This window comes from Pagrus major, chromosome 8 (assembly GCF_040436345.1).
Source record: "Pagrus major chromosome 8, Pma_NU_1.0".
NCBI classification, from domain to species: domain Eukaryota; kingdom Metazoa; phylum Chordata; class Actinopteri; order Spariformes; family Sparidae; genus Pagrus; species Pagrus major.
In genome coordinates, this window is record NC_133222.1 from 14,724,880 (window position 1) to 14,745,774 (window position 20,895).

The window sequence follows — 20,895 nt, forward strand, 5'->3', positions numbered from 1 at the left end:
CCTTTATCACGTCGGAGCACTCTTGTACCAGTGCACCTCGTGCTGCGAGTGTTAGTGCTCTTGCCAAAAATGACAAGAGAACGTGATTCATTTGCTCATTATCCAGTAAGAAATTAGCTTTGGCATCCGATTTGAACAAACAATGTTTAGAAATTTACAAATGGCGTTATACTGTAGGTGTAACTATAACACTGCAGAGAAAAGGTGAGAGTAAACAAAAGTGTTCAATATACAAACAAATAATGTGTCTGACACTGACAAGTAAAATGTACACTTACGTTTTTAAGGTTAGAGTCGTGAGAAATCTAATTTAAACAAGCTTTAAGCAACTCTGCTTTGGCTTACTTTACGTTCGTCATTACGCTCTGCTGAAATTAACCTCGCCTCATATGGGAATCTGACGTAGTTTCATTGTTCTGACACGCAAATGTGGTGGATATTCACATTTCTTGTAAGAAAAGCTGTTTAAGTGAGTATGGGGTGGGGGGGGGAGACATCCGTACAAGCCTTTTCTTTTTTCATCCACTGATTCACAGTCAATTGGAGCCATCTCACGCACTTTGTTGCTCAATCTCAGTGCTACTTCCAAACAGGGTCACCAGCTGCTCCTCATAGTTAGCAATGTTTCTCTTCATGATGTCCATGCACGGGCCCAGCAACCTCTCGAAGGCTTTAACGTCCAGGACTGACAAAAAAAACAAAAACAAAGAACAAAATAGGCAGACAGTTGAAGGAGAGTAATGTAAAATAATAAGAGGTGTACTGGGAAATTTACATGATTTATGAAGGATTATATAATTGCACAAAAAGTACCCAAGCATTTGACGCTCCCCACAGCATAGGCTGATGCAGCTCTCGGTTTGTTTGTGACAAGCGCCAACTCCCCAAAATACTGGCCCCTAGAGCATGTGGCGATTTCCACCTCCTCTTCTTCCTGGTCTTTTTTCGTCTGGCAGAGAATGAAAGAAATGCACACGATCAGATACCAGACAACAACAAAGTTTTTTTTTTAGTCTTAAAGACGTAGGGCAAACATACCCTGCTTCTTTTCATGGTGATTCTAACTTGGCCAGACTCAACAATGTAGAAACAATCTGCTAAATCACCCTGCAATGCAAAGCACAAAAATGTCAGTGTTTATAAAAGATTCACTGCAGCCCAAAATAAAAAAGATCAACCATAGAACAAAAGCGATTCATCACCTGAGCAATAATCTGCTGTGAATCACTGAACGACTTGGAGGATAGTACATCTACTACCTTCATTCTCTCTGAAAGCTGTGGATGAAAGGATATCTGGTTGACAAAGTTGTTCACTACAAATGCACGCAGCACTTTCTAGCGCTGGAGGACAAAGCTAATATTAACCTCTAATGACGTAAGCAGTGGTAGCGTTTCAATGAATGCCTCGTACAGCCTCCTCTTCTTGGCATTGTTCTTCACTATGATCCTCCTGAATGTCAGACGATCCTGAAACACAGATTTAAAGAAAGGAAAAATTATTCAGGTTCATGTTTAGAGATGCAATATGATAGGATTTGCCACCTGTCGAATTCATATTGTACACCAAACAAATAGGGAGCAGCATATCCCCAGAGTAACTGCTGTAGCCTGCCATTAGCTAGTTAGCTCAGCTAGCCGTGCAGCTAGCGCTCCCATTAGCTAACTCTGTCCAGACCGGGAGCTCGGAGCACCGGGGAAGTCTTGGTGCTGTTTACTATCAGACTATCACCTCCTGAGGTACAACGTGGCTCGGGGCTAGTGTGCTAATTTCAGTAGAAGTCTCTGCAACACAATAAAGTTCGTTTTGGTTCTGGTGCTATAAGTGACTGCAGCACTATTGTTTATATTTATTTGATCATGACTAAAGGGCTACTTCTATGCATCTTTGACATATGGTCAAAACTATTATTTTTTCATATTCTGGAAATAATTTTAGTTTGTTTTTTTTTTAATTCTAACATACTGCACCTTTAACAACATGCTGTAATCCTGTGTCCCTGTGTAGTTGTAGTTACTGTGTGTATTTTACAGCTCCAGCGATTGGCCGATTAATCAATTAGTTGTCAGCTATCAAATTAGAAGCCAACTTTTTTTTTCTTTTCTTTTCTTTTCTTTTATATGACAGTGGACTCAGTTATCTTTGGGTTTTGGACAAAAGAAGACATTTGAAGAAGTCATCTTGGCCTACGGGAAACAATGAGCAACGTTTTCATAATTTTATGGACGAAACAACTCATGGATTAATCAAGAACGTTATTGACAGATGAACTGATAATTAAAATAATCATTCCTGTAAAATGTATACAATAAGAGTCGAACAGATAATGGAGTTATGATCAACAACTTTACTTGCATCATCCATGTGCTCGTGTCATCCTGCTGCTTTTAGTGATAAACCTTTGGAAGTCTCTCAGTTGTGTGTCACTTCAGCCGGATGATACAGAGGTTAGACTCAAATAATGGCTAACAACATGTTAATAGTAGATGTTTACATACCCAACTGCAGAAAACAGTGGTAGCTACCAAGAGCGCCCTCTACCTACCGACCAAACAAAAGCAAGCACGGCTCTGTCCTTGTGGCCAGTAGCATCAGCCCTGGGCCCTACAGTACTGTAGCTGAATCTTCTACCGGTCTGCCATGAAGTTAATTGTTCACAACTGTAATCCTAGACTTTAAGCGAACGCCCTACTACATGGTTTGCTTTGAGGCTCTTCAGCAGCACTTTCCCTCGTCGACATCAGGGGATTGTTAGTTGAACAGGACCGGCTGCTTGTTCACAGACTCAAACACACACACTACAAGTACCCAGGTCAACAGGGGATACAGCTGCAACCTGCCCGGTCTGCACAGGGATGACATAACAAAGCTGTTACCTGCAGTTAAAGGACACGACCCTCCCTGAGTCATTAATAAACAAGCTGCTGCATGGAAAGAGTATCAGGTGAATATTAACAACTCCTTGTCCGACCCAAAAAATTTTTTTTAACAAAAATACAATTTCACTGAAATTTCACTGTAAGCCATGACGGGAATAAAATAGTTTTTACCTTGACTTGTGTTTTCTCCCTGATTGAGTTGACAGCCCCAATTTTACCATTTTGATAATTTACAACATCTTGAGCTCTCAGTTACTGAAGTTCACCTGAGGTGCATACTTCCTAAAATAGACATGCTTGGCCTTGTTTGTCACCAAACTGGCCACAAAAGGTTTTTATTCAGTCTGAGCACTCATTTGCTTTAATTAGCTCCTGTTCTGCACATGCAAGCAAGGACGCATTTTGCACGAAAAAAGGTAGACAATAAAGTATTTTCCAGTCTATTTTAAATATGTGCATTAATAAACATCAGGTGCATGATCAGTGCTCTCTCACTTGCATTAAGTGGATTTTATTCAGTATTTTATCTCAGTCAGACAACATGATCTCACCTATGGTACCTGGTACTAACACTGCCACAGACAACCAGGATATTTACTCTAAATAAAGATGACTGACAACACAGCGTGTTATAAAAACCTGAGCACGGAGCCAACTGTGCTCTTGCATAAGGATTTAATAGTTTACTCACTAGGCACCAAAGGGCTCCAGGCGAGGTGGCGGTTATTGTGGCTGCCCTGGGGGTGTTGTACATCAACGCTAGTTCTCCAAAGCTGCCTCGGTTGTCATAGCAGCCTACCAGCTTATCCGCGCCATCAACCTTCACGAAAATGTTAAATGTCCCACTGAATGAAAATATAAAAGAAAAGCAGAGAAAATATTAACACATGGCAGCCATATTGGCCTTAAGTTAGCAGCATTTTAAGGATTTATTTAATCACCTTTCAATAACATAGAAGTTGTCCCCGTCATCATCTTGATCGATGATGTGCTCGCCTTCGGTGCAGAACTTCTCAAATATGGCATCCAGCACCTGAGACATCTCTTCCTGTGATGGCGTGAAATATCAGTCAAATATTGTTGAAACAATCGTGCAGAATCCACTCAGTGTGCCTTTTCAGCTTCTTAAAAACAACCATCTTCAATAATCATGCATAGTGCACTGAGCTGTGGCAAAACGCTCCTGGCCTCAGGCCATGTTCTCCTTTGTGTAATTTAAGAGATGGCAGAGTACAAACCAGAGGAGCACAGAGTGCTTATGGAATAATCCACTCACCGGATCCAAATTCTTGAACAGAAGAATGTCCCTACATGCTTCCTGTAGTCTCTGTCTCTGCTCATCGGTTTTTGGGTGGGTGACCTGCAAATTGAAGTACAGTCTTGTAACTATAAAGGCCTACACATTAAATTACATACAGAAGACTCTATAATGCCAACAATTCAAACCATGAATATAAAGACAGGTATAAAATAGTTTACCAATGGCTCTTTATCCTCTTCATCTTCATCAGGGTTGAAAGCCTCAGCACACACTGCATGACAGAGATCAACAAATGAATGAGCCAGACAGCAATCAATTCAATTGTAACCCTTTGGGAAACACACAATTTTAACTCAAACATTAAAGACTAAACTTTGGCCCAGCAGAGAGCACAACTTTCATCATGGTCTGGGATGACACAGTGGAATTTCATGCAATAAATCTTTCAATAAACACAATTTTTCTCTGTGGAGCTTTTGGGGATGCGGTGATGGTGGCAGCACTCACATTTCCTTCCTTCTTTCCAGTTCTTTTATAAACTTCTTTTCGATTCATGTCCTATAAATTGAAAAATGCTGTATATTGCAAATGCGAAATTTACTTTGATTCTGTAAAAACCTGACTCTTAAAGGGACAGTTCACCCCAAAATATAGAGTGCTGTAGTAATGATGTATTTTTGTAGGCTAACCCAGAAGTTAGCATAGCGCTGGTTCCCTCAACAAAAAGCTTATGGGCTGATGTTTCCAGGGAAGGATGGAAACATCAGTGGGGTTTTTCTTGGCTTAGTTAGCGACCCTCTCATCCATGAGTGGATGCATGCTTCCTTCTGCCCGGTAATACAGTTGGTGGGTGTATATTACATATATTTTGGCGCTTTGAGCACCACGAGCTGAGTGCCATCTAGATCCATTATCTCCAAGGGAAGGCAGACATCTTGATGGCTAATATCTCCAAAACTTGGCAGCTCACACCAAAACAATCGATGGATTAAAAGCACCACAGACACAAACATATGTATTTTGGATTTTGGGATGAACTGCCACTTTAAATCCCTGTAAACTTGTTGATAGAATATTCATACCTCAGTAACAATACTTGATTAAATCAATGTTATACAAGCACATGTTAATTGATTTACATTTTTAGTCTACGACCATTGTAGTAAGTTTATTTCCCATTTGAAGTAATAAAAGGACGGGAATTTGCTTCCAGTGTTACTGAATACTTTCACTCGCTCATTCTTTCCATTCTGAGTGCCAAACATGCAGATATGTGGTTTCAGAAAGTCTAATAAATCAACGCTATTATAATAAGATGAGGACAGTGAGAAAAGACAGATGGAAAAATACTTCAGTACTGTGTGTCAAAGAAGTTTCATATGTTTCCAGCACAGACACTGTCCAGAGTTTTCCCTCTTGACATAACAGGCTTGAACAGCCAATCACAATGACAACTCACCTGATGCTCGTCTGATGAATCTGTTTATCACCGGGGCTGCAGGAGGATAAAACAACATATATCACTAACACGTTGAAATTCCTCATGAAGTAACGCTATCTAACAGGAACAGATTAGGTTCATGCACTGTGTTGCTACATCCCCAGTAGTACATGTGCAGTGGAGCAGCCCTGTGCTCATTAAGGATCCATTTGGGTAAAACCTGAATAAGGACAGCTGCTTTGAAGTGCGTTTGAATCACATTTAAATGAGGATCAAATTCAAATGTAAAACACAGAGGAGAGTGCAAAGCTCCAACACAATGGCACGGTATGAAATATACATTAGTTAGGAGGCCTCATCCATTAATAGCCTGACAGCTAGTGTTGTCCGAGGAGGATCACCGGAATATCGTCCAGACAAGACACTCGAGGTGTGATGGGACTCAAAAATACTATATTAGTGAGTTTGATGACTGAATTTGGCGTACTTGTCCTTATGTAACCATTGCAGCCAGCCCTACAGACCCCACCACTCATTGGGATGCTGTGTCAGAGCTCTGGGTTGCTATGCTACTTGCTGCACCTTATGGCAATACTGCACTGACCATTGTGCTCAATATGAGCACAGCTTAGGAGGCACAAATCAATCTGGGGGGGATTACATTCACATGTTGCATTACTTGCATCATAGCAGAGCTTTAGTTTTCCACCTTTATCTGCTTTGTCATATTTTTTTTTTTTTTTTTTTTTTTTTGACAGGCCACATAATCAGACTAGGCCATGCACCTGAAACTGGAAATATTCAAAACACCTAGAGGTGCACACACACACACACACGCACACACAAACACAAACACACACAGTAAAAAAAAAATCTGCAGCAACACAAAGCATCTTTTCACAAAAACGTGCCCAGAAGACCAAGACCATCAGCCTCCATGACCATATATGGCAAATGACAGAGCCATGGTGGATGCAAGGTGGCGAGCGCCGGAGCATCACTGCGCTCAGTGCGCCTCCTCTGCCGCCGAACACAATCCGAGCACACAAACAGACATACATGCTCATATTTCTAAATAAATCAAGCTCATCCGCTCTCACACATCCTCCTGACACAGAGTAAATACATCAGCCTACCTATGAATTCCTCGTCATCGTCGTCCTCCTCCTCTCCGTTTTCCGAATCGATCTGCATGGCTTCGTCAATGAAATTGACCGCTTTTCCAGGTCGTGGGGCCGAATTTTGGTCATTGCCAAACGAGGCCTCTTTGGTCTCTTTCTCCTTCAGCTGGGTGAAGTACTGTAACGCGAACTCGAGCAGGTCCCTGGGCTGATTCCTCAACACTTCCACGGTAAAGCTCTGTAACAGCTCCGTCAGTCCTTCAGGAATTTCTATACTCATTCCTGTTATCAGTCTATGGATGTGGACAAAACCGGTTTGCTGCGAATCTGAGATGATCAAAAGCATACAGCTGAGGTTGAGGAAGTTTACAACGGGAGACGGGTGTAGTCCGGTCGGCGAGCCGTCCACAGCGGATCCTCTCTTTTTCTTGAATGAAAATGGCTCTGGATTTTTGGTCCAAGCATCTTCTGCTGCTGCTTCTGGCTACAGGAAACCCACGCATGTGACCCAGGAATCCATGGCAACCACCTATCCAGGGATTGCGTATGAGCAGCAGCAGCAGCAGCAGCGGCGCAGAAACTGCAGTCAGTCGCAAAATACTAATTATGAGAGAGAGAAACCCTCTGATAGATCGGCGAGGATCGATGTTCACTGGGAGAGATCAGATGAGACGTCGGGTGTCTGTATGGTGATCAGTAAGTTATAACATATATTGTTTCACAGCCACTTTTTTCGTGTTTAATATATTTTTCTTAAGGAGAAAAAATATTCAAAATGTAATAATAAAAATGGGCATATAAAACAAAAGAAAGTCTCGTAAAAATATGAAAACAATAACAGTCCTGTTAGAGGCAAAAACGTGCTATCCTAGAATGATGAGTATGATCAAACAGGTGCAACTTAAAACTCCATCTTAATCCCAATTATTAATTAAATCTATAAACTAATAGCTGCAAGACAAAGGCTCATTATAGAGGGGACTGTCCCTTTAATAGCACCAGCAGCTTAGATCCTATTTCTTGTTCCACAGGGAGGAAAATTAATAAATCTGATGCATATTTTAATGTCATGGGACCTTTCAGAACATTGTGTGACTCCCAGGCAAATAGTGCACGCTGCCAGAGAAAGCTTCATTACAGAATTAAAGATTCAGCATCAGAAAAAAAAGGAAAAAAAACCCCTGCTGTGATAAAAATATTCTTGGCCTGAAACTAAAAACGTGACAGTCGACACACTTCATACCATCTACGGTGAGCCTTTTGCATGAAGACAGTGTGATAAGTGATGCAGTCATTTAGATGGGTCATTTTTTATTTTTATTTATTTCAAATGAATAAAACATCCCCTTTAAAGAAACTAGAAAACAGAATCTGGTTGATTTACATGTGCCCTTAAACCTTAAAAACTGCAAACTCACTCCAGTTGTGCTAAATGCATAAACAAATGGGGGCAACATATCACCGGAGTAACCGCTAACTGCTGCCAACTGTAACTGCTGCTAGCTAGTTAGCTCTGTTAGCTGTGAAGCTAGTGGTCCAGGCTGGGAGGCTTTACACCACTTCACAGCACAGGAGCTTTGAACCTGGCTAGCTGCTTAGAATGCTCAACACTACAACAAAACACATACAAATTACAATGTCTAAACTGTTATTGCTCCACATTCTGTTGATAATTTTAGTGAAGTCTTCAAAGGCCACTGTGTGAGGAAGTTAACTCTTGAGTCTCATTCCCAACTCGTCAAATACTGACGGTTTGGGATGGCAACCGGCCTGACCTTCAATCCCAAAGCGCAAGTATTTGACAAATTGGGTGCATTGCACCTTTAAATTTGTAGTTCTCATGTTACTCAGCTCACCTTCAAACACGACACAGCTAATCTGGGAACAAAAGAAAGGACAGACAAGGAAATATAAAATAAAAAGTGCGTGTCGATGACAAACATTTAGCTTCAGAAGAAATACTGGAGCAGATTAGGTGAGCCTAAAAAACCCTGAGACTGCACAACAACCCTCCTTTGTGTGAGCTATATTTCAGGGATTATCATGTTGGAATTTGATCACAGAGAGCAGAGGTCAAACAGAGATGAAGACATGGTTAGCAGCAGGGAATCACTAGAGGGAAAAAAAAAATTATCCAAAGAGCACAGCTATTATCTGCCATGGCTGTCCTCCACCCTCTGTGCCTCTGCCATGAGACCCCTCCCCCTGCTGTGTGGCCCATATCTGTCACTCGTTATTAAGTAGGCACAACATTTTCTCACTCAGGCGAAACATGGGAGCACGTCCATGGAGTGACCTGTAATGCAACACTGCTGCTGCTGCTGCAGCCGCTGTCCCTCGACCTCACCGTTCGAGACCACAGGCTGTGAGGGATGGATTTTATTTGGATCTGTACAGTTCAGCCCCATCCATTCGTGGCATCTACTGTGAGAACAGACAGCTGTTAGTGGAGAAGGAGCATCAGCCCTGCTCTCTGAAGCGCAGATCCTTACGATTGTTGCTGCCTAATGCATCTCAACAGGACAGTGACGCTTGTTGCAGCTGTGGAATTATAAAAATGTAAAAAAAAACTGCTGATTCATCCTCAGGATGCAAAAAGGTGGTTTACTGTAAACACAAGCAGGAATTGGGCTCCACTGACATTTGGGATCAGGGTCAGTATATTTACACAGTGCAGGAGGCAGTCAATCTACTGTATTTGAAGATTAGTTGATAGAAATGATGACGACAAAAATAAGAATATACACCAGCAAAAACTAATACAATCTAACACAAGAAATCTTACCCCAATGAAGGTTATAATTAGGGAGGCACAACAATATAGGTATGGAAAGGCCTTAAAGGGTAAGTTCACCCAAATATTTAAATCCAGTCATTTTCTACTCACCCCATGACGCTGGAAGGTCTGGTGAAGTTTCATAGTCCGAAAAAACATTTCTGGAGCTTCACCGCAAAACAGTGTTGCAAAATTCTTCTCAACAACTGAAGTAGATGGAGACTCCTAGGCACAGCTAGCCATACTAACCAGCTAATGGAAGCTACAATTACAATTTGGAGTATGAATTTGTCAGGTGGCCAGTTCTTACATATCGGACCTTTAATGGCTCTCAAAAGTATGACAGCGGAGGCTCCATGGTGGCACAGTGGTTAGCACTGTTGCCATCAGACCTCTCTGCCCCCTTCATGGTGTGAAATGCATTTTTTTTTTAGCTTGTTTATGGTAAAAGTAATGTCATTCACAATCATTATGCCCAAAAGAAAATAAGAAATTGCGAAGGAAACCCTTTAATATTGTGACTGATAATAAAAAAAGGTAAAATGAGATTAAAGGTATTAAATGGAACTTTTTTATATAATTTGACGAAAATTGGGAGGAATTGACAGTGTGTCCTTGAACACTTCTTTGTCAAGGACCCAACAGTGTTAGGTAAGCAGGATCTGATGCACCATCAGACATACAACATGGTTCAGTAGCACCTGACTGAATATTGACTACTCTGAAAACTTTGCATTCTATCAGAAACTTTCAAACTGTTCTATTTTATCATGTCTATAAACTCCGGCATATAAAAGTGAAATATCATGAGCTGTAGTAAAAAGTTTAGGCTACCTTTGATAATGTACTGTTGCCTGTTTATTTGGCCCACTTAGCCAAAGCTAGTACAGAGGGTCCGCCATATTAGTAATACTAATAGTACTACTAATAGGGCATCAAAAGTCATTTACGGGCAAAGAAGTTACTCAGGTATCAAAAATACAAGTAATAGTAAAATTATACATATGTTTACATGTGTTATACACTGCATGCTATGGGCCGAACAATTATTGGATCTGATATTGTGATTGTCAACATCAGGGTTTCTGTTTTTAAAGTAAATTGATTTAAAAATGAGCTACTTTAGCTCTGATGCAGCAGGTAATCTGTAAAGTTACTAGTAACTTAAGTTATCTAATAAATATAGTGGAGTAAAAGCACAATATTTGCCTCCAAAATGTAGTGGAGTGTACGTATAAAGAAGCAGAAAATGGAAATACTCGTTAGTAGCTCAAAATTGTACTTAAATACGGTACTTGAGTAAATGTACTTAGTTACATTCCATCACTGGGTATACCTGATAAACTGGCAGCTGAGTGTAGTTACAGTCTGTCTTGCCTGAACACTTTCATCTTCTTTCTTAGAAATACACCAGACTGTAGTGACATTCATATTTTCAATATTTGGCTGACTGTGCCACCTGCTGGCCATAGTGTTGTAATGCAACGTTGAAATACATCACACTTAATATTTCCTCTGGACAGTCGTGTCAGATCCTCCATTAAACAATGGTAACAACATCTAGATCCATTTCCTGCACCACAGTGTGATGGAGGGAGCATAAAATGTTCCCTAAGAGACACTTGGAGCACATGAGGGAGCTGAGACTGGGTCAGTAATCAGATCAGTGCAGGAGAAGTGGTCAACACTGTATCTCATCAGGAGGAACATTGGTATATGTGGCATTATATTAGAAAATAAAATAAAAATACTGATTTATATAGAATTATAAGCGTAACTGCGAGTACATTTTAAGATGCCAGCAGGTTTTAATGATACATTTTTTAAAATGTATAAACTAATATTCACACTTGAGTCATTTTTGGTTTCTTATTGTGCTTTGTAGCAAGGACACATTTTGTAAACCATGATTGGGTTTTGCTGAGCTTCATTTATGCCTTTCAAGTTTCCACTACAGAGATACTGAGATAAGTCCACACAAAAGCTCTTATCAGATGTCAGAGTTGAAACCAAACCTCACACTAATGCTGCCGATAAGAAATGTCAGCCGTGCGGTTTAACTGAGGTCATGACTGTTACTTGGTGATAACAAATCTGCTTGGATTTAATCAGTTGAGATGAAATTCAGTTGTTTAATTTCTTTGCCTGGTTTTGATGCTGTATTGATTGAAAAATGAAGTAAACTATCACTTTCTGTTAATGCAGCACTGTTGGCACATTAATGGGCTTTGTGTTTGTACTTGCTGATTTTTGGATTCATATTCATTTGTCACAAACAACAGTAATAACAGTAAACAACCATGCAACAATCCTGTCAATAGCTGAGCGAGTCTTACCTGGAAAAAGTGCCTTTCCACTGAACACAGTATTGATTATATTCACTACGATAAATGAAAGAGCATTCATTGAACTGCAACAAGCTGATTAAAAAGGATCAATTAAGACATAAAGAAGACACCCCCTAGTGTATATCAAGCCCTACTTGTAGGATGTCAGTTTTGAGGCGCTGTAAAGCAACCACAGGTGATCAGTCTTGTCCAGTTGATTGAAAGTGTTGGGGATTTCAAACTTTTAAAATATTGTAATCTGCAAAGCTGAGAAACACAAAAGCAGGAGGAACACATATCACAGCAAAACCAAAGGGAATGACGTCACGGCAACATGAGACCAGTCTAGGTTAGCATCGGGAACAGAAACAAGTACAGCAATGGTCCATGGGAAATAATGAACCATCAAGCCTGAATGTGTATCCAGTTGGTCATAAAAGAGGATATAATGGGACTGGAGTGACAGATGTCCCTGATTGTTTATTGTAGAGTGAGGAAGCTATCGAGACTATGGCTGATGTTTCAATGAACGCTGTTAAACTAGAAATCTGATGGAGTCGTGTTGACTCAAGGTTTTTTCCTCAGAAGAGCCATTTGAAAAATATGTTTTAGACTGTGGAGGAAATTGAAACTCTTGAAATGTTTTTTCCAGAGGTATGCTTTGAGAGACTGACTGAAGAAGTAAAATACATTAAAAGTAAGAAGCCAAACTCTGTTGAAGAGGGCAAGTTCTTAAAACGAGAAGTTTTGCCTCTTTACCGTTTAAGCTTTTGTATTGTCCGTTTCCTCAAGCATAGCATATGAACTCGCACAGTAGTTTCTTTTTCCCAATCTGGAATCACAAACTCAAAGCACTTACGGACAGACAGCTTTTTGTACCTGCCAAACGAACCAGACAAGCACTTGCATAAGTGCACATTTCAGTTGGCTGCAAGTGTCAATCCTTTGTCAAGTACACCACCAGTCCGTTAACAAGACAATATGCTGATTTCTTTCCACCTTTACTGCAAAAACATCTTGTTTACATCTACAAGTCAAAGCAGCTGCAGTATTGTGGTTAACATTAAAATGTCTTAACACCAAACAGACACAGCTTGTCCTTTTTTTCCAGGAAACATTTATTCGATCAAGAGACAGGATCGCATCTTTCCATAAACAGGTCAGTTAAATATTAACAAATTTACAGTCATGAGGAATGTAATAAAAAAACAAAAACAAACAATGCTCGCCTTAAAAAACCCCAACCCAGGGACCCCACCCAGGACATGTCGGACCACGGGGGCGCTGGAACAAGAGTCGCCTCCATGTTCAGCTCCGTTGTTGTTGTTGTTGTTGTTGTTGTTACGTGCTCTTCCTTTCAGTGCTTTACAGTTCAATTCTGCCTCTTTTTGTCTGTAAGGGAACAAAAATAAAGTTGTGAAGAAACCGCCAGAAAAGAAAAACACTCCAGCATCTGAATTTTTTACATCCTTAAGACGCTACAACATGCTTAGTGTTCTCACCATTTCATCATCGTCTTCCTCATCTACAATTTCATCTTTGTCCTCAGAGTCGTCCTCTTTATCTTCAGAATCGTCCTCTGCGGGCTCCTCCTCTGGCTCCTCTTCTGGCTCTTCTTCAATCTGTCAAACAATCATTTTTAACATTACACACCCACAAACTTCAACCATCATTGAGCTGACGCACTTAAAAATGACCCAACTGGGCACCCTTAAAGAGGTATGGATGCTTCAAATATTTACATTGACAAAAATACAACAAAAGAGTAAGTAGAACAATTTCCAATGCAAATATAACCCAGTTTAATCAAGTAGGATAGATAGATGAGAATGTGTTCACTGATGGCTGAAACTGAAACTTTCTATGTAAATGTTTCTTTAGTGATACAGAATGTAGCAGCTGGCATAGACTTGCCTGTTCGTCCAGGCCCACATTCATGCTGAGTCGGAGCATGCGCTCTATCCTGTCTCCGTAAGCCTTCGTGTCAGACAGCTGGTAGCCTGAGCGCAGCGTGGCCGTCTCAAACAGAACCACGGCCAGATCTGATGCGGTCTGGTCTTCGGCGTCATCCTGAAGAACATGATTGAAATGATAATCACCAACAGAACGACTGTGTTACAATGTTCATTCATGTTACATGTGCAGGCATGCTTAAAATTTGTTGAAAACCTGCATTACTTGATGTGAATGACCTAACATTTATTACTTTTTGTTTAAAAGCATCAAGTTATTTTATAAATGGCATAAATATGGCGACATACAAATACAGCAAAGTGACAGATCAGACTTACGCCAACTTTCTTAAGCATCTGCTTGATGAGAGGATGTTTGGGGTTGATTTCTAATGTTTTCTTCTGGCTGGCGTAGTAACTGAAGAAGAGAGGAGAGCAGAATTGCCGTATAAACTCAGGAAACAGTCAGGCAGGCCACAGGATGCGTTACATTTGCATTTTACAACCGTGACAACAGGATCATTACTCACTTTGTGGAAATGTCTTTGCCTGTCTGGTAAGCCTGTGCCTTCATGATCCTCTCCATGTTTCCTGACCAGCCATACTGACTGGCAACCAGAGCGCAGGGTGAGTTGGTGAGCCTCTGAGAGAGGATGGCCTTCTCAATCTGTGGGAAAGACCGCATCGTATTAAATAATATGACTGCAGCCAAACTGTATCACCTCTGTGGCTGGTGTTTTTTTCCTCATGACATAAATGTGACAAAATAACCATCTCTTTACCTTGTCCTTCAGGGCCTTGTCCTTCAGCCAAGTGGTGAGAGGTTCGTACTCCTTCTCCAGAGCCTCCCTGCTCTCCTTGGCCTTGTCGCTCTCGTCAAATTTGACACCCTCCTTTGCCACGTTCTGGAAGCGTTTTCCATCAAACTCGGGCAGTGCCTGGATGCAGTACTCGTCCACAGGCTCCGTCAGGTAGATCACCTCGTAGCCCTTCTTAAGCAGCCTCTCCACGAAGGGAGAAGACTCAGCCTGCAAAGGGAAAAATCACACAGACGATCAATACCAAGCTATGAAATTTCATTTGACTTGAAAAACTTGTTAATTTCAGCACAAATACATCCACTCACCTCCTTCCTGCTGGTTCCAGCCATGAAGTAGATCTTGTCCTGTTTGTCCTTCATGCGCTCCACATACTGCTCCAAGCTGGCCAATATGGTGTCGCTGTTGGAGGTCTGGAAGCGCAGCAGCTTGGCCAAACGGGTCCTGTTGGAGTGATCCTCAATGACACCAAGCTTGATGTTGGTTCCGAACTCCTTCCAGAACTTATCGTTGTACTGTTCCTCTGCGATCTTTTTGATCATGTCCAAAGTCTTACGCACCAGCTTCTTGCGGATAACCTGAACAGGGAGAAGATAAGCATTATGTTTTTTTGTAACTTTACGTTTACATTCAGTTTAGTCCTGACCCTTTATTTTATATCTTCAGTCTCTCTCTTTCCCCTCTCTCCTTCCTGTGAAACACTTTGACTTCAGCTTTGAAATGTGCTATATACATGTAAATAAGGTAGCTTTCCTGCTTGCATATCAGTAATATTTTTGCATCTAATTTACAGGGGCTCTGTAGAACTTCTGTGTCCATTTCTAAACCAACGTTGGCTACTGTTGCTCTTTGTTAGAGAAGCAAAGACACACTGATATGAGGCACTCGAGAACATGTCATCTGCACCTGTAGCTGTTTGCTGTACTCAACCTGTTCTCCCAAAAAAACCTACACAGATCCATATCCTCATACACTGCTCTTTTTACTACATATTTCTCCTCTATCGCACCATGCACCTGTGTTTATGCACCATGCACTTGATTTTATGTATTCTTGTATGTATTCTATTCTTGTAAAGTGTCTTTGAGAGTTTTTAAAAGCGCTGTACAAATAAAATGTATTATTATTGTAAATGTATTATGTATAGAGTCATAGCCTTTGGGCTGTCTTGGAAAATACACCCTGAGTCCTTCACAAAGAAATCCACAGTCCAGCAGCATTAAACAACTTAAACAAAACGCCCACAGGCTTGTCTAGGCTTAAAGATTGCTACATATCTCCCCCTCATAAATCAATTAATAAAGACCATCATGATTAGAATATAAAACTACAAAAGCTAAAGAGTGACGCAGCAGCTACTGAGATGGTGTCATATTCATGTTAGATGCTAAGCTCACCTTGAGCAGTTTGTGCTGCTGCAGAGTCTCTCTGGACACATTCAGGGGAAGGTCATCGGAGTCAACCTAGCAAAATAAATTTCCATTAATCACAGTGCAGGTGCCACCTGATCAAAGACAGTTTATATTATCACACGACTGTGTCTCCGCTAGAGTGAGAAAATCACTCACCACTCCCTTGACGAAGTTCAGGTACTTGGGCATCATGTCGTTGAAGTCGTCTGTGATGAAAACTCTCCTCACAAACAGCTAAAAAAAGATGATAATTTAAAAACAGTTAAAGGAATTCATGTATATCATTCTATAAACATGGTACAATCCTACAACTTGAGGGACATACCTTGATGTAGTCGTTCTTCTTGGAGCCATACTCGTCAAACAGGCCACGAGGAGCTGAAGTGGGCACAAACAGGATGGACTTGAAGGTAACCTCACCCTCAGCCATGAAGTGGATGTGGGCCAATGGGTCGTCACTGTCCTGTTAGAGAGTGAAAAATTGTTTGAGTTGGTTAAATCAAAACTTGTTGAACCTACAATCTGCTTGGGTGCTTGATGCAGCACTACCGTTTAGGTGCCTACCTTAGAGAAGGTCTTGTAGAAAGCCGTGTACTCATCCTCCTCAACCTCCCTAGCTGGTCGCTGCCAGATGGGCTTGATATCATTCATCAGTTCCCAATCCCACACAGTCTTCTCAACCTACAACAAACACGACAACACATTTCAAGTTTAACCCCAAAAATATTCCTTTTTGGAAGAATGAATTAAATGGCGTCAATTCAGGCCTGAGGCATAATCAAATGTTTTAAACAACCTCTCCATATAATCATATGTTTTTTCAGGATACATCATAGGTCTCAGTCCAAATGTTTTAGCAAAATATTTTACAGCTTAAAATCTTTATTTTCTGATGAAAGAGAAAAAAAGGATTTTATTCTATGGGAAAAAAATTACTCGCCTCAACAAAATCAACATGGGATAAATATTTGACCAATGCCATTTTTTTTTAAAAATAAATAAGAATATTTTTCTAACTTCCCACCTTCTTTGTCTTGGGCTTGTCCTTTTCCTTGTCCTCCTCCTCTTCCTCTACCTCAGCCTCTTCTTCGTCAGTCTCTTTCTCTGGTTCCTCTGTTGCCTCAGCATCTTCATCAATAGGCTCTTCAACGGTCTCAGTCTGGTATGTTGAGGGGAAGAAACGATGGAACGACCATTTGTTAATTACCATATGTGTCAGTTTCATAATATAACTTATACTGGGATCAAGTCTGAGTCAAAATGAGGAAGGAAGTGTCTTAAAGTAATCACCTTGCTGGCCCAAACGTAGATTGGGAAGTTGATGAACTGAGAGTATTTCCTGACAAGGTTCTTGATGGTCTCCAGCTCCAGATAGTCTGAGGCCTCCTCTTTTAGGACCAGTCTGAGGTAGAAAAATATGAGGATTTATTAACAAAGTCAATACTTATCTAAAATTTGAGTAACAACAGGAAAACAGCATTTAAAGGAGCAAATGAGTGAGTGTTGCATAATACAGTAGAGTAAGAGGTGTGAATAGCAATATGACTAACAGGAGTTGATCACAAAGCTAAAAAAAGTAGCTAAAATTGCCATCAGTGATTAATAGGAACAAAATGTAAACTCACGTGATGGTGGTTCCTCTGCCCAGTGTGTCCCCTCGGGGGTCCTCGATGACAGAGAACGCGTTCGAGTCAGACTCCCAGATCTGCTGAGTGTCATTGTTGTGTTTGGATGTCACAATGACTTTGTCGGCAACGAGGAAAGCAGAGTAGAAACCCACGCCGAACTGGCCAATCAGCTCTGACGTCGACTGTCCTTCAGTCTGCATCTCTGTCATCTTGTTGAGGAACTCGCTGGTGCCCGACTTAGCGATAGTGCCCAAGTTCTTCACCAGCTCCTCTTTGGTCATTCCAACACCAGTGTCAGTGATGTGGAGCATGTTCTTCTCCTTGTCCGACTGGGGATTGGATCAATACAGTGAAGTTACAAACAGAGTAAGAACTATTAAACATTACAAATAAAGACTACAACATGCAGTAAATGTACACCCCATCCCCTTTCTTGTGCATACTTTTATTTTGATGGTCAGCTCTTCATTGGCGGCCATTGCATTCTCATTGGTCAGAGACAACAGGCGGATCTTATCCAAAGCATCTGAAGCATTGGAAATCAGCTCCCTGAGGAAGATCTGAAACAGATAAACAGTCATTGGATCATTAGTTCAGCCTTTCCTGAAGAGGATGCATCATCATAGGTGGTGCCAGGACTGCACTTAGTGTTTTCAGCAAACAAACTTTTTTACTGTCCATCACACAAGGCAATTTTTGTACTAATCTCAGATCATGGCTGCATAGGAGCCAATGTGTTTTAATTTGAATGGCCCGTGAGATAGCGCAGATTGAACAGAACACAGAGCAACTCCTTTCAAGGGGAAGTTTCCATGACCTGACTGTCAGACGACTAACATGACAAAGTAAACACAACTTGGGATGGCAACTTTTACAAAGAACTGTGTTGTAAAAGCATCAGTCCAGTTGGTAATTTAAGTATAACAGTCAGCAACACATTTATTGTGTGCACTTTGTGTGCCTACATGAACGTGTAGACTGATTATAATATATGGACACTACATTAAAAATATCTCAGAAAGCTCAACAATGTGTCCAAAACCATCTCGTTAATGATGATAATATTGATTCTTAAGTGCTGAAGTCGCAGCCCACCTTGGTTATCCTTCCTTCCAGTATAAGGCCAATCAGCAGACCCACTGGCTTGCACCCTTCCCTTGATCTCAAATGAGTGCCACCGATGACAGAGACTCACTGGTGTTTGTTCAAAACTCGATGCCACTACATTTGCCAGATGCTATTTTAGTTATCCTAATGTGCGCTTAAGTGGCTTCTTTTTTTAAAAAATATGTTGACAATTTTTTTTTATAATGCTCTTAAATGTAGAATTTGTGGCAAATCTGTTGTGATAGATTACATAAAATTATACAGATGTACCAAAAAAAGGAGTGTGTTAGGTGGAAAAAGCTATTTTTGACTGTTAGCAGTGTGTTTGAAGTAATAATAATAATAATACTACATTAATTTATACATAAAGGATATATTCATATTGCCATTTGAATCGAGTCACAAATGATCCCCATACTCATTCCAAGGCTTAAGGGCTAATGCACATCTTACAAGTAAATCCATAGCAATCATTATGCAAAACTGATTACTGTACATCAAAATGTTATTTATTCCTGCTCACCTCCTTGTTCTTGTAGAGAGAGTTGATAATCAGCTTCATCATACGGTTGACTTCAGCCTGAAAGACATGTTTTTCTGATTTTTCTCTGAGTTCCTTGATCTGAGCTGCATTCAATCCATCCAGCTGGATTGCCTCTTCCTCTCTGAGGACAGACAGGTGCACACACAGGTGAGAGCAGGTAGACAAATCAGCAGTCAAACAACAACATGAGAATCTGTTCTTGCCTCGAGGCAACAGTATCCAAGCTGAAGCACACAAGATCCCCTACTTTTAATGAGGGAGGTGCAGTAAAGCTGGCAAAGCTTTGTCACCACTAAGAGTCAAGGGTTGCCATGAGCCTTTGTGTGCACAAGCTTGGTCACATTGACCTTGTGCTGTTAACTTAAGGTTTAGTCGACCTTTCCTGATCGGGACAAACACAGTTGACTCAACAGGGATAACATGAAGCTATTCAAAGTGACACCTACCTCTGCACCACCTCATCATCTGTTTTGGAGCCATCTCTGCTTTTACCAAGATCCTCTTCTACCGTCCCATCGATGTCAACTTCATCCTCTGCCCTTACAGCGGCTGCCGAGGGACAAAAAGTAGGATTATAAAAGATATCAGACGTGATTGCAGGTGTATCTGGAGAAATATTCACCAAAGATAAATTCATGTACAAGGAAGCTCAACAAAGACGTGCTATAAATCACTAAAAATAAAAGTGTAACGTTAGGCAGGCTGGCTTTTTCTTATCAAGCGTGAATTTACATCTACGCAGCAGTAACGTTAACGGTTTTCATGGGTATGTTAGCTAGCCTCAGATTAATACATGGTGTTTCCACTAGAAACTTCTAGAAAGGCCTTCAGCAATAACATTTAGCGCAGCTCCAAGAAATGTTTCGAGTCCAAACCATTCATGTTGTCTCTCATTAAGAAATTAGCACAATTAAGCTTGAAAACTGCGAATAATAAGGCTCCAGTCATGAATGAGCAGAGCACAAGCACAAACCCAAGTTAACGCTAGCTCTGGCTAATGTTAGCTGAAACGCTGGGTAATAAATAAGAAAGTGAGACGAGATAGCAAATCCTTCCGCTACTCACCAAAGGCTAATAGTGCGAAAAGAAGACCTATCGCCCACACTCGTTTCATTTTGAGATACTGCTTGACTGACGATGTGTATCTTCAGCTCCTGAGACAAAAGCCGGGAGATCAGTGCACGCAGCGCAGCACTGCCTTTACAAGAGAGACTGACAAGCTACCACTCCCACCAAAAGAGCCCACTCTATTAAACCCGTGACAACCGACCAATGGCTGCGCACCACGCACAAACGTCGACCAATCACAGCCGAGTCTACCGTACATGTTGTCCAATCAGATTCCTCAACATAAGTCAATACCCTAAAATCGTGGCTGGACACCATTGGCCAAGAATGAATAATCAGCACATCACTTCCTAAAATTTACCTCTCACAGTGAAAAACAATCTCAGTCAACACTTCACGTAAACTTTGATTTTCTTGCGCAATTTCACAGCCAGGGGCACACTGAGGACTGATGACACTGAAGATAAAAGCACGAAATATATAGCTCTGTTGTCACTGACTGTACTGTACTTGTTTTAATACATGTTATATCTTCCCATCTTATATGTTTTTATTGTACAC

The 20,895-nt window shown here is 40.9% G+C and overlaps 2 protein-coding genes across 2 annotated transcripts; both read right to left on the reverse strand.

Moving 5' to 3' along the window:
• Positions 1–551: 551 nt before the first annotated feature.
• Positions 552–6,982, reverse strand: LOC141001556 (cAMP-dependent protein kinase type II-beta regulatory subunit). Its single transcript, XM_073472670.1, has 11 exons — positions 6,718–6,982; positions 5,600–5,635; positions 4,359–4,411; positions 4,156–4,239; positions 3,821–3,927; positions 3,571–3,724; positions 1,368–1,469; positions 1,203–1,277; positions 1,039–1,107; positions 814–949; positions 552–685 (listed from the first exon to the last, which is right to left on the reverse strand). The coding sequence occupies exons 1-11, from the start codon at positions 6,980–6,982 to the stop codon at positions 552–554; spliced, it is 1,215 nt and encodes a 404-aa protein (XP_073328771.1).
• A 5,917-nt stretch (positions 6,983–12,899) lies between these two features.
• hsp90b1 (heat shock protein 90, beta (grp94), member 1) lies at positions 12,900–20,491 on the reverse strand. Its single transcript, XM_073472669.1, has 18 exons — positions 20,332–20,491; positions 19,713–19,815; positions 19,246–19,387; positions 18,059–18,175; positions 17,613–17,944; positions 17,278–17,389; positions 17,012–17,146; positions 16,552–16,668; positions 16,313–16,450; positions 16,144–16,221; positions 15,973–16,038; positions 14,884–15,153; positions 14,540–14,785; positions 14,288–14,424; positions 14,097–14,175; positions 13,720–13,875; positions 13,308–13,427; positions 12,900–13,197 (listed from the first exon to the last, which is right to left on the reverse strand). The coding sequence occupies exons 1-18, from the start codon at positions 20,378–20,380 to the stop codon at positions 13,171–13,173; spliced, it is 2,424 nt and encodes an 807-aa protein (XP_073328770.1). The 5' UTR covers positions 20,381–20,491; the 3' UTR covers positions 12,900–13,170.
• Between the last annotated feature and the right edge of the window lie 404 nt (positions 20,492–20,895).